At 40.3% G+C, this 12487-nt stretch overlaps 2 protein-coding genes across 6 annotated transcripts in view; one reads left to right on the top strand and one right to left on the bottom strand.

The window, feature by feature from the left end:
* The window catches only part of AASDHPPT (aminoadipate-semialdehyde dehydrogenase-phosphopantetheinyl transferase), a 28547-nt gene extending 26695 nt beyond the window's left edge, over positions 1–1852 (bottom strand). Inside the window, exons 1-2 of one of the 3 annotated variants that reach the window (XM_020805177.3) lie at positions 1502–1852; positions 499–856 (exon numbers count right to left, since the gene is read on the bottom strand). In XM_020805177.3, the coding sequence (XP_020660836.3) occupies positions 499–681 (183 nt within the window). In that variant the 5' untranslated portion in view covers positions 682–856; positions 1502–1852. Of the gene's footprint in view, positions 1–498 lie in introns of all 3 variants that reach the window. The other 2 variants (XM_020805178.3, XM_078390089.1) reach the window with 2 other exon arrangements.
* Positions 1811–12177, top strand: KBTBD3 (kelch repeat and BTB domain containing 3). 3 transcript variants are annotated; one of them, XM_020805173.3, is made up of 3 exons: positions 1811–1949; positions 6700–6944; positions 9558–12177. In XM_020805173.3, exons 2-3 carry the CDS (start codon positions 6721–6723, stop codon positions 11149–11151), a joined length of 1818 nt encoding a protein of 605 aa, XP_020660832.1. In that variant the 5' UTR covers positions 1811–1949; positions 6700–6720; the 3' UTR covers positions 11152–12177. The 3 variants fall into 3 exon arrangements, with proteins under 3 accessions (XP_020660832.1, XP_072849742.1, XP_072849743.1); XM_072993641.2 differs by lacking the exon at positions 1811–1949 and adding an exon at positions 3521–3610; XM_072993642.2 differs by lacking the exon at positions 1811–1949 and adding an exon at positions 3808–3913.
* The last annotated feature ends 310 nt before the right edge of the window (positions 12178–12487 follow it).

Consider the following 12487-nt stretch of genomic DNA (forward strand, 5'->3'; position numbering starts at 1 on the left):
TTAAAAATCAGAAGTCCCTGGATAATATAGATTGTATTTCCACCCACATATACTGAAAGTAAAAGCTCATCAGAAAGCCATACAAGACCTGTAACAATCAGGTAAATCAGTTTTTTTCCTAACACCTAGAATATAATTAACAATGCAACAACATAAAAGTGTTTTAGAAACAAAGTAACACATAAAACATTGTTTTTTTTCTTTAAAGTGTAACAACTAAAATTTTTACTCATTGCTTTTAAAACATTGGTTTGGGGGAATCTTAAGGGGAATCTGGGCCACTTTCCTGTAAAAGCTCATTTTTCGACATGAATTCAAGAACAACCTACATGTTCCTATCAGGTAAAGGAGTAAATGTCAACATGTTAGTTCAAAAACAAAAACAAAAATACCTACTCTAAACTGAAACCTGTGGTCTCAAGGCATCCCGATCTTTAAAAACAAAACTGGCAGGTCAACCTTAAAGCACATCTTTTAAAAGAATTAACAAATATATACCATAGCAGCTTTGGCATCACGGCTGAAGACAAACTGTTCAATGCGCTCTTTCTCTTCAGGCTGTATGAGGCGCATGGCCAGCAACCAGTCCTCCCGACAGGGGGCCCAGGCAGAATAGGAAAAGGCCCACCGCACACTGTCCATTGCAAGACGCCCCAGGGAAAGGGCAGGACGCCTGGGCATAGACAGAGATGGTGACCTGAAGGCCACTCACGTATGTGCACAGTTGCAGGAGGGGGATAGGCCACCAGCTCTCAGAGCAATGAGCGTCAGGTTCAAAGTCTGCTGGGTGAAGGAAATCAGAAGCTCTTTCAGCCTTAGCTTCTCCTGGATGTAAAATGGGCTCAGCCCACAGGTCCTTGAATGGCAAGGATACAAATCAAAGATATAAACATACAATGCTCTCCTTTTGGCGCTAAGTCATGTAAAAGGTCTAAAATTTAAGGTTGGTGGCTAACGGCTATCAACTCAAGGACTAGGCTCCAGTGTCATCCTGGGTTGTTCTCTTGGCATCATTTAGACAGGATGCATAATTTGTACATATATGCATTAATTTAGGCAATTGCACACCCCCTAAGCTCATTCATTCCCATCTAAAATAACATTCCTCCGGTTTCCTTGGATGACATGCAGCGTGCCAGGGCTTGATGCTCTCTATGCATCAGGTCATTCTATGAGAAGAGGAGGGAGGGATGAAGCAAAGGAAGGAAGCAAGCCAAGCCTACTCTAAAGGCTGCAGGCAGCCAGCGCACACTTACTCGGGAGGAAGCTCCTTTCAGGGCAGCGAAGCTTGCTTCCGAGTAAACAGGCAGCAACAAGGACAAGTGCAAGGGACTCGGCGGCCTCCCTGCCCTGCAAAACGGTCAATAATAAACAAATACAAGCGAACCCGGAAGCAAAAAGCACGAGGGAGCCCAGGCTGGTTTAAGTGGAATCTCTCTGAGGATGGCTCAGAAATGAGGGGAAAAGGGGCGGGGCAGAGGGGGAGTCAAAACTCACTGACCAATCTGACGCCTGACACAACCCTTTGCAGCGCACATAAAGAAATAAGAAGACCAGTTCGGGCATTCTTCACTTCAGAGTCATGCTGCACAGCTACGAAAGTACCAAATGAGGGGCAACGGCCCGAAATACAAGAAGAAACCCTTCTCTATTGCTCTCCGCGTCGTGTTTTTCCGGGTGCCACGTTCGACCGACAACCTGAAGTCTCTTCACCGTTTCCTCAAGCCTGCATCTCTTGGGAGGAAGCGGGGCGTCCTTTGGGCTCCACAGCCTCTTCCAGCCGGCCGTTATGAGGGGTGGGTGGGTTTCCAGCGGTCATGACACGCCGGCACGCCATTCACGGGGGAAGATCGCTGAGACGGGCAGACGAGCGAGCCAGTAGGAGAGCGAAGCCGGGGTTCGGATGGTGGATTCGGCTGGCGGTGTCGGAGCTCCTGGAGTCGAGGCAGGTGGGTACCGGGCGCCGCGGCAGACGAGAAGAGAAAAGGGGAAAGGGCCTCCTCGGCTAACGGGGAGCCATTTCTGCGTGAGGAGCGTGACACCGAGGAGGCCACGGCTAATTCCGAAGAAAGATTCTTTTAGGGCACGGGGGCCATTTGGGTTGTGCTTCCCCCCCTTAGATTTGCGCATGCCCATTTTCCGGACATGCGCAGGGCAGCTCCCGAGGCTGCAACACAACACGCGCCCTTCCTTTATCGCCAAGCCTTCCTTCCAGGGTGAAGTCTCTGGCGGCAGAGCCAGGGGGTTGCGAGTTCGGTTCCCCGTTGGGTTTCCTAGGAAAAAGAACCAGTCTGGGCAGCCAAGGGCTAAAGACAGAGAGAGATCCAGTTCTGTCCCACCAGCATATTGCCATAGACTATTGAATCAACTAGGTTACTCTGCCGTGGTCATTTAAGTGATTCAATATTTTTTTGACAAGTCACCTTTTAAAGTTGTGAAGACCTAGTCTAGAATCCTATTTAGTTATGGGATTTACCTCATTTCTTGGCCCCAAATTCTGTTCCTACAGTGACTGACCAAATAAATGTTGAGGAAATGTATACACTAGAGATCAATGCCCTACCGCACTGGTTCTTAACCTTGGGTTACTCAGGAGTTTTGGACTGCAACTCCCAGAAGCCTTCATCACCAACTGTGCTGGCTGGGGTTTCTGGGAGTTGCAGTTCAAAAACATCCGAGTAACAAAGGTTAAGAACCACTGCCATGCATCACTGTGTACTCTAGCAGCAAATTATTCAGAGGCCAATATGGAGTCACCGTTTCTAGCGCTATGCTATTGTTATACATCCTGTGAGCTGACAATAGGGATTGTAGGATGCTTCACAGAGACCCCAGGCCCTTATTTTTATAAAAGCTACCAGATATATAACACATATATGAATTTGCTTGTTTTTCTTGGTGTCGTCTAGACACCTGTTCTCTGCAGTCTACATTGGTTAACCACCAATATCCTGTTATTGTCAGGTACTTAACGTGTGCAAGCCAGGTACTTTCCAAGCACCGGTTTGCAGCCCCAGCTAGCTGAGCTTGCGGTTTATATCAGCTGACCAAGAATATCCCGTTTATTCATTTTTCTATCAAAATAGGTAACGGCTTGCTATCAAGTTAGAAGAACCCAGGGCGAGGGGCCTGCTCAATAGAATACTTAGAACTACCAGCCCCTCTTGAAATCCCATAGGTAGAGACTCTGTAGTCAAACCCCCTCACCCAATTGTCTGCCAATAGATATTTTCTGTACCCTTATTTCCTTGTGGTTAGAAGTATTAAAATCTCCTTGCATTGTTTGATCGGGGTCCCCCACCTTGAGAGACCCGGACGATATCACTCGAAATAAACAGCGCTTTTGTTTTTGATCTGCTGAGTCTGTGTGTAGTCAATCTCAACTGCCTGTCTAGTACAAGAGTGTCTTTGACACTCCCAGATCTTATATCTGGCTCACAATCTCACCCTCCCAAGTTAATTGGTGGTGTAGGTTAAGCTGGAAGAGAATGTCTGACTAGTCGTTTCAATGCAGGTTGCAAGCACAGTAATTCAGGATCCGGCCAAAAGTCAGTGTTTGATATTGATATACAGAAAAGGTTCCAGAACAGACTAAGGGTGCTTTCAAAAGGTAACTGCAATTTCTAAAACTCAGCACACTTTTCTTGAAAACAAGTCAATGCAGACTAATATTAATCTCTTTTTCTGACAAGAGACCCAAGCTTGATTGGTGATGACAATGCAGTAGAGGTAGCATATATTGATTTCAGGGACGCTTTTCAAGAGGTATGCTATTCTTGTGGCTAAAAAGATAAAATGTGCCCTAGGCTCTAAATGATGCCACCTTTAAATGGATTTGTGGCTAGTTTGAAGGCTGTACCCAAAGAGCACTTGCCAATGGTTCATCACCATCCGGAGAGAAGTGACTAGCAAGGTAATACGATCTTCTTTTGTAGACCTGGCTTTGTTCAGCATTTTCATAGTCGACTTTGATGAAGGTGTGGAAGGGATGCTTATTAATGATGACACTAAACTGGGAAGGATGGCTAATATTTCACAAGTTAGAACAGAACCGTGACTAACAACTGTAACAGGCTGGAAAACTGTTTCAGAACAAACAGAATGAGTTTCAATGGGGAAAAATATAAGTTATTTTGTTTAGGCAGGAAAAATCAGATGCACAAACGCAGGGTGGAAGACAGTGGGTTTGACAGTAGCATTGGTGAAATGGTTCTATGGGTCTCAGTAGACCACAAACAAAACAGGAGTCAACAGTATGATGCAGCAACAAGAAAAAATTGTACTCAGCTACATCAATAGTAGTGTCCTAATAGAGGGAAGTAATAGTATCACTCTGTTCTGCATTAGTCAGCCTTGATCTGGAATATTGTGTCCAGTTCTGGGCACCATGGGGTAAGAAGGATATTGAGAAGTTAGAACATGTCCAGAAAACAGCAACCAGGATAATAATGTGTTTGGAAACCAGGCCCTGCAAGGAAAGGTAGAGGGAGTCAAGCATGTTTAGCGAATACAGAGAAGTGGTCATGTGAAAGACAGGGCAACCTTATTTTCTGCAGCTCCAGAAGATAAGATTTAAGAGCAGTGGATTTAAATTACAGAAAAGGAGGTTTTGAATCAACATTAGGAAGAACGTCTGAACAACGAGAGCTTATTGACAGTAGAATGGATTGTGAGGTAGTGGATTCTCCACCTGTGGAGATGTTTAATTAAGAGATTGGTTGACAACATATTAGGGATACTTTTGGTTTCTGAAGTGTAACAGCTATGTCACTCTAACATGTGGCTGAGGAGTGAAATGAAAAAATATATTTCCACAACAACGTTTAGCTATACATATACAGTAGGTTTGAAGTCATTCCGCCAGCCAATTCACCAAAAAAAAAGTATTATATAGAATCAGATAATCTTTTGTATTGTGCTCATAAATATTATTTCGCTATATTAGGAGTATTTATTTAATGGAAATATATAATATAAATGGACTTGCCTGCGCCTGCCACAGTAGTTACCTATGGCTTTTAATTCCTTTGTTTGTTTGATACCAAAGCAATTAGGATCAGCCACTTTTAATCCAGGACAGCTAGAGCTTTACTTTATTTCCATAGTTTTATCATTCATATGTTTACCTTTTTGAGATTTTATTCTTGTTTTTATTTATTGGATTAACGTTAAGGATGTGGGGATTCGCAATTAAGCAGTGTCTCTTGCCAAGAGGATGTTCTCTAATTCTGGAGTGCCTCTAGGAATCAGCTTGATTTCAGTATTTCATGCTGGTACCATGCTGTTTTCTGAAGTGATTCAGAAGCACAAAATTCTTTTAAATATGCACATATTCCTTCAGTCTCATAGAGCAGTCCTGACATGCATTATTGATAAATGCTATGCTTTGTAAATTCATATCTCAGGATATCACTGTGGAAAAAAGTTACTGAATGTTAATTATCTCTGCAGTTGTGTTATTTTTGAAAGGAAGTTTTTGTTTGGCACTTAATAAATAGAACAGAGTTCTTTACTGAGTTACCAAAATAGATGTCCCAGGGTGAAGGGCAGACCCCCACCAGGGCCTGACATATCGCTGCATGCCTGACTTGACACATTGTCCTCTGGTCATTGGGAGAGAACATGGCCAGTGTTTTCTTTATGAGCCTTTCTTTGTCAATGTCTTACTCCCTTCTCTGTGGGCCTCAGAGTGCACTTACATTTCTACACACACGTGGTGGTCTTTTTGCACTGCCATTTCCCCATGTATTCCACATACAGTACTTTCTTCAGCCTCTTAGTCTTGTTGATGTCCCTCTTCCTTACTTTCACTTAGGGACACCCATGGCTTTCAGTCTCTCTGAAATTTACAGCATAGGAGTTTCCAGGTGTAAGTGGTCCATGTAATGCATTTGGCTAGTGGGCAGCAGTAAACTGGAAGCAACAACAAAAACTGGCATTAATTTTCTGTGTGCATCTGAATCCACATGGACAAGATGCATACACCCCAGTGTACTATAACTGCATTTTGTAGATTCATTGTACTGTAGAGGTGGAAGAGCTACCATAAAGTCCAGTCCTCTTCCACTGCAGGGATCCAACTCAACACATGGCCATACAGCTACTTTGAAAGGCTTGTAGAGACCCTGAATTCTCCCACAGAAAAAAGAGCCTTAAACTGAATATTTGTTATTCTGAGGGGCTGAAAATAAGTGAAGGGGAACCTGGAAGCACATTGGTTGTGCCATGAAAGGTTGATTTGTATCTGTGCAGAGTAACTTTTGGGCTTTAGTTCTGTGTTTTCTTACATATGTATATTTATATATCACCATCATAATTATGTCTAATAAATACAGTGCAATAGACATGGTGCTTAAGAATTTGCATACTTATGAACTGCAGTGGCTTTACTCCTAGCTAGCATTCAAGTGATTCTTCATGTAGATTGCTTTATTATTGACTGGAAAACACATAGAGACATGAGATTTTGGTCTCTGTCTTGTACCATTTGGATGTTAATATACACTCTTATCTATTTTTTTAAATTTTTTTAAAGATTTACACCTTGTTGATATACCATAAAGAAGGATGCTGTGTAGAGATGTGTATACCTCTGCACAGAAAATCATGAATTGGGAAGGTTTTAAAAAATGAAACTAATTTCCATTTGTTTTGAAAGCAGTATTGTGATGTTAATAACTTTTAAATTATCTCCTTCAGAAATAACAGATTGATGCAGACATGGACAAGCAGTGCAATTCGACCAGTGCCCCAACATGCAATGGAGTTCCAGCTCATAAGGAGAAAATCTGCTCTTTGGTAGCTGAGGGCCATGGCCAGCAAATCCTAAATGTATTGCAAAGCTTCAGGGACCAAAACATATTTTTTGACTTCAAAATACTTGTGAACGATGAAGCAATTCCATGTCACCGTTGTGTTCTAGCTGCATGTAGTGACTTCTTCAGGTAAAGCTCTTTATGAGGCTCACATGCATATATTTTATTCTTGTTGAAAAACTTACCTGATTCATCAATGACACTCAAAATGAAGAATTCTTCTTTCATGTTGGTCTTTGAAAAATAAGACCAAGACGTGTACTAATATAGATTTGAAGACTTCCATAAATATAAGTAAATAGTAAAAAGGAAGACATCTTATGCTATTCTTCCATAAGCTAACATTAAACACTCTGGTTCCAAACCAGATCCTTGGGTACAACTTCATATATGAGGCTGTCTAGAGATGTTCATTTCTGTTTGCCTTAAAATCCGTCTGTAGCTAATTCAAAACTCAGGTTATAGTAGTTTGAAGAGTGTCTAGGCATACAGAAGGTGCTCTACTGGAGACTTTTCTACTTCAGACACATGCTTTTCATGTGACTGAAACAACAATGGAGAGGGTGGGCTAATAGACTTCCCTCCTCTCATGTTTAGTTAACTTTTGTATATAGTGGCTGGATAGGGCTTTTATGCTACCAACATGAATTTGACCCAACTCTAGGAGCCAGTGGAAGACAGGAGGGCCTGGCATGCTCTGGTCCACGGGATCATGGAGAGTCGGATATGACTACATGATTAAACAACAACAAGGGCTTTTATATCCATGTAATCTGTACACAAGGAAGCCTACATTCACATGCCAATCTGCCTTGCTGGACAGGGACATTTAGCAGTCATTTAAATTACCCACAAGTATTAGTTTTTTAGAACAGCAGATCCCAGTATCAGTAGAGATGGATGTGACGTCCACCCTCGTGCCCCTTGCTTGCTCAAGCCTCAGAGCACACGAAGGCAAACAAACCTCACTTTTTTCACTTGCTGCCACCAGGTGATCTCTAAATCACTATTACTTCAGAAAGATTCAGGTCCACACTCCAAGGTCTTTTAAATAAAACTTTGGTTTATTGATTACAGAGATTGTTTCATAAATATCTTCAGTAGCTAATCACATCTCAGAATTTCCCAAACTACACATTCTATTACACTCCCTGACTCTACTCTCACTGACTCAATCTCCCTCAATCTGACTTCTGACTCCGCCTCCTATAGCATCTCTCTTGGCTCCGCCATTACATAACACAACAAGAACCATAGATCTAATAAATGGAGAGAGAGAGAGAGAGACAGAGTCTCTGGGTTCTTCTAGTGACAACTTTTGGCAATATAATTTGGAAACATATTTCTGGGGGGGGGGGAGGTATTTAATATTTTCAGGCAACAGATAAGTGAAACTTCAGGTACTGATTAGATGGATATGGCAGTCCTGCACATGCTGATCAAAGATTATTAAACATTTCATGTTACAAGGTAGCATAGTATTTCAAACCACATTGTTTGACTTACCTTGTAAAGTTTGGTTGGCTGTGGCTAGTAATGCAGGGGATATAAAAGAGGTATGCAGCAACCTTCCCCAGCCTAGTGCCTCCAGATATATGAAACTACATCTCCCTTATTAATTGTAGTAATAATAGTTGCGTGCCATCAAATCAATTCAGACTTATGATGACCCTTTTTAGGGTTTTCTAGGTAGAGTACTCAGAAGTGGTTTACTTCTGAGGGCATGCTGGAACTGTACAGCTCGCCCAAGGCCACAAATGTTGGCTGTTTCAGGATGTACAGTGGGGAGCTGAACTCCCAACCTTTGACTTCATAGTCAGATACCTAACTGTAGCCATTACAAACCTACAAGAGTAGTCAACATTCTTTTATTCACAGTGACATTTTAAGAATGTGGAACTTCTAAGATCTTTGAACCTATGATTGAATCTAACATCTTGGCAAATAGCTTGCAATATTGCTCTGATTTTTAGCCAAAGACCAGGACACATTCCATAATCCCAAGAGAGATTAATGCACCCCCTCCTTTCCAGCCAAACAAATTGAAAAAAATGACAGTAATTTCCAAAAGTAATTTTGGATTTAGTTTGAGAAGTGGAATCTTTTTTTAAAATCAATGAGTCCACCTCTCTTTTTCTTTTCAAAATCCTATAGATTCATCTTATTTGTTTTTAAAAATACAAACTCTGCATTGAATAGTAGGCATCCTTCAGTCTCGAAAGACTATGGTAGCGTGCTCTGTATGGAGGACTTGGAACAGCGTCTAGTGTGGCTGAGGAGGCCAATTCGAGAGTTACAATCTCTTCCACACTGAAGACAAATCCAATCTGTTCAGCTTCCTCTTCTGCCGGGCACAAAGTGTCCAGGACTCACTGCAGTACAGGAGTGTGCTCAGGACACAGGCTCTATAGACCTGGATCTTGGTATGTGTTGTCAGTTTCTTATTGAGCCATGTTCTCTAGACTCACAAAGAGAGTATGGCTCAATAAGAAACTGACAGCATTGAAAAAGGCTTAAGACATTATCCTGAACTAAGTAAAAGTGCTATCTTCTTTAATGTTGTGTTTGTACTGCATTTAGTATTCATTCAGTTAACAACTAATTTACTGAAAATGTTTTTCACTAATAACTGAGAAGGGTATCCTTAATCTCACAAAAGTTCTGGACATTTTTTTTAAAAAAAGGATAGCACAGAGATATTGTTGACAGCTTACTATATGTTTATCTTCTCTTTTTTAACAGAGCCATGTTTGAAGTTAACATGAAAGAAAGAGATGATGGAAGTGTTACTATTAGTAATTTATCACCCAAGGCAGTGAAGGCTTTCCTAGATTATGCCTACACTGGAAGAATTGAGATAACAAATGATAATGTAGAAATGTTTTTTCAGCTATCATCCTTTCTTCAAGTTTCGCTTCTTTCAAAAGCTTGCAGTGACTTTCTAATTAAGAACATTGATCTTGTCAATTGTTTGCAACTGTTATCTATTTCTGAAAGTTACGGGTCCACCCAGCTATTTGATCACACGCTAAAGTATGCCCAGCGCCATTTTTCTTTGCTGCTTCAATCAAATGATTTCCTAGAAATGAATTTTGAGATATTGGAAAAATGTATAGAAGCTGAAGAGCTGAATGTCCCAGATGAAGAGACTGTGTTGAAAGCTGTATTTCGATGGATAAAGCATAACTTAGAAGCAAGACAGAAGCATCTTCGTAAATTGATGAATAATGTGAGGTTGCATCAGTTGTCTGAAAAGACACTGGAAGACATCTTGCATTTTGAAGAACAGTTACTTGCAAACACTGGCTGCTTAATAATAATCAATGAGGCAATTAAAAATGTGCAGACATTCAGTGGGTTGTTTCCAGATGCTCGCCCATCAACAACAGAGAAGTACATATTTGTTCATAAAATGGAAGAAAATAGTGTACTTAAGCATACATTTTGCTATAATATAAAAACTGATAAGTGGAAAGAACTGACACACACACCCCTAATTGATCTGCCTGGATCAAGTTTGTCTAGTTATGGTGAAAAACTATTTATAACTGGTGGATGTAAAGGGAACTGTTTTCGGACTATTAGACTGCATATTGCTGAAACATTTCATGATGCCACTGACCAAACTTGGTGTTACTGCCCAGTAAATGGGAGCTTCTCATTAGTATCAGCTATGAAGAAGCCAAGGACAATGCATACATCTGTTGTAACATTAAACCAATTGTTTGTAATAGGTGGGAAGACAAGAGCATCTCAGGATATCAAAAGCCTTTTGGATGTGGAAGCATACTGTCCATTGTCTAGAGAATGGAAATCTATGAGTCCATTGCCAAGAGGCATCTACTATCCAGAAGCAAGTGCATGTCAGAATATAATTTATGTGCTTGGTTCTGAAGTAGAGATTACTGATGCATTTAATCCATCTCTTGATTGTTTCTTTAAATATAATGCTGCAACTGATCAATGGTCTGAGCTTGTGGCAGAATTTGGGCAGTTCTTCCATGCAACCTTAATCAAAGCTGTTCCAGTGAACTGCACATTGTATATATGTGACCTTTCAACCTACAAAGTTTATAGTTTTTGTCCAGAGACGTGTGTTTGGAAAGGGGAGGGCTCTTTTGAATGTGCGGGTTTTAATGCAGGAGCAGTTGGGTTGGAAGATAAGATTTATATCCTTGGCGGAGATTACGCTCCTGATGAAATTACAGATGAAGTACAAGTCTATCATAGCAGCAGGTCTGAATGGGAAGAGGTTTCACCCATGCCAAGAGCCTTAACAGAATTCCATTGCCAAGTGATTCAGTTTAACAAATATAGGGACCCATGGTTGCAGTAACATATAAAATGTCAAAATGATAAGCATTTGCACTTGTTTTAAATTTTTATTTTATTTGGAGGAAAGCAATTATGGGGAATGCAAGCTACCAAACACACACACACACAAAATCAGTTTCTACCATTTATTTTGATACAGGAGTGAAGTATGGTAGATTATAAAATAGCCCTTTTAGAACTGTGGTAGGAGGAATTCAGCTTTTTCTCCCCCAAGGGAATGGTCATGGGTAGGATCAAAGGAGTTGTGAGTCAAGAGGGCTTCAGTTTGATTTTTCTCAGACAGCAGTTTTCCATACTTCATGCAAATGCATTTTTTTATATTGAGGGGAGCGTCAAAAGCTACAAATATACATTGAGAACCACTGGGTAAAAGAGAGTGAAAATTTGCTTTAGGCAATTTTTGCACTAAACAGATTTTGATCATGATTAAAATTTTAAAATATAGTTGTTCCTCGTTTTTACTTCACATGATGTACACTCTTATGCTTTCTGAGTAGATTTCAAATGATAACAGTTTGGTGACAAAATACTAGTAGACCTATTGGTGTTCTAGTATGTGCAATTTTTGTAATAGTGTTCTCCAAAAGATAAAAACTGAGCCTAAAAATTGAAGTTTTGTTTAATAGTTTTTTAAAAAAAGACTGCATAATGGTAAAGTCTAGATATCAGCTGCTTAAGTATTATTCTTAAGCTGCTGGTTTATTAATTTTGGTCTATTTAGCATATATTGTCACTCTGATTATTAAAGGACATTTGACTATTTTGGTAGAACCACAACACTTATTCACAGATTATTTTTATTGTTTTTTATAAAGCTGTTTCAGGTAAAGCTATGCTGGCTAAACTACTTCATTGTTTTGGTTAAGTATTCAGTACCACTAGTATTATGGCTTCTGTTGTAAATCAAAAGTATGAGCATGGTTTTTACCCTTATTTTACCTCATTATTCTGGTAGCCAAAGACAAAGAAAGGCCAAGACTAAGACAAGATGTTTATGCTTATGCAATAAAAGGCATGCAGCAAAATATTTACTTTGTGTAGCAAATAAAAATTATTGAAAGCTATATAGGGAAAAAATATCAGTGCTTACTGCATCAAGATACAGTGGTGCCTCGCATAACGTTTTTAATTGGTTCCAAAAAAAAAAACCTTATGCGAAAAAAACTTTATGCGAAACACCATTTCCCATAGAGATGCATTGGAAACCGGTTAATCCGTTCCAATAGGCACGGATTGCCGTCCTTAAGCGAAAAAACCCATAGGAAACATCGTTAAACGATACAATGTATCCTCCATTGGAATGTATTGTAGCTGACTCAATATGTTTCAATGGCTTT

This window comes from Pogona vitticeps, chromosome 3, assembly GCF_051106095.1.
Source record: "Pogona vitticeps strain Pit_001003342236 chromosome 3, PviZW2.1, whole genome shotgun sequence".
Lineage (NCBI taxonomy): Eukaryota > Metazoa > Chordata > Lepidosauria > Squamata > Agamidae > Pogona > Pogona vitticeps.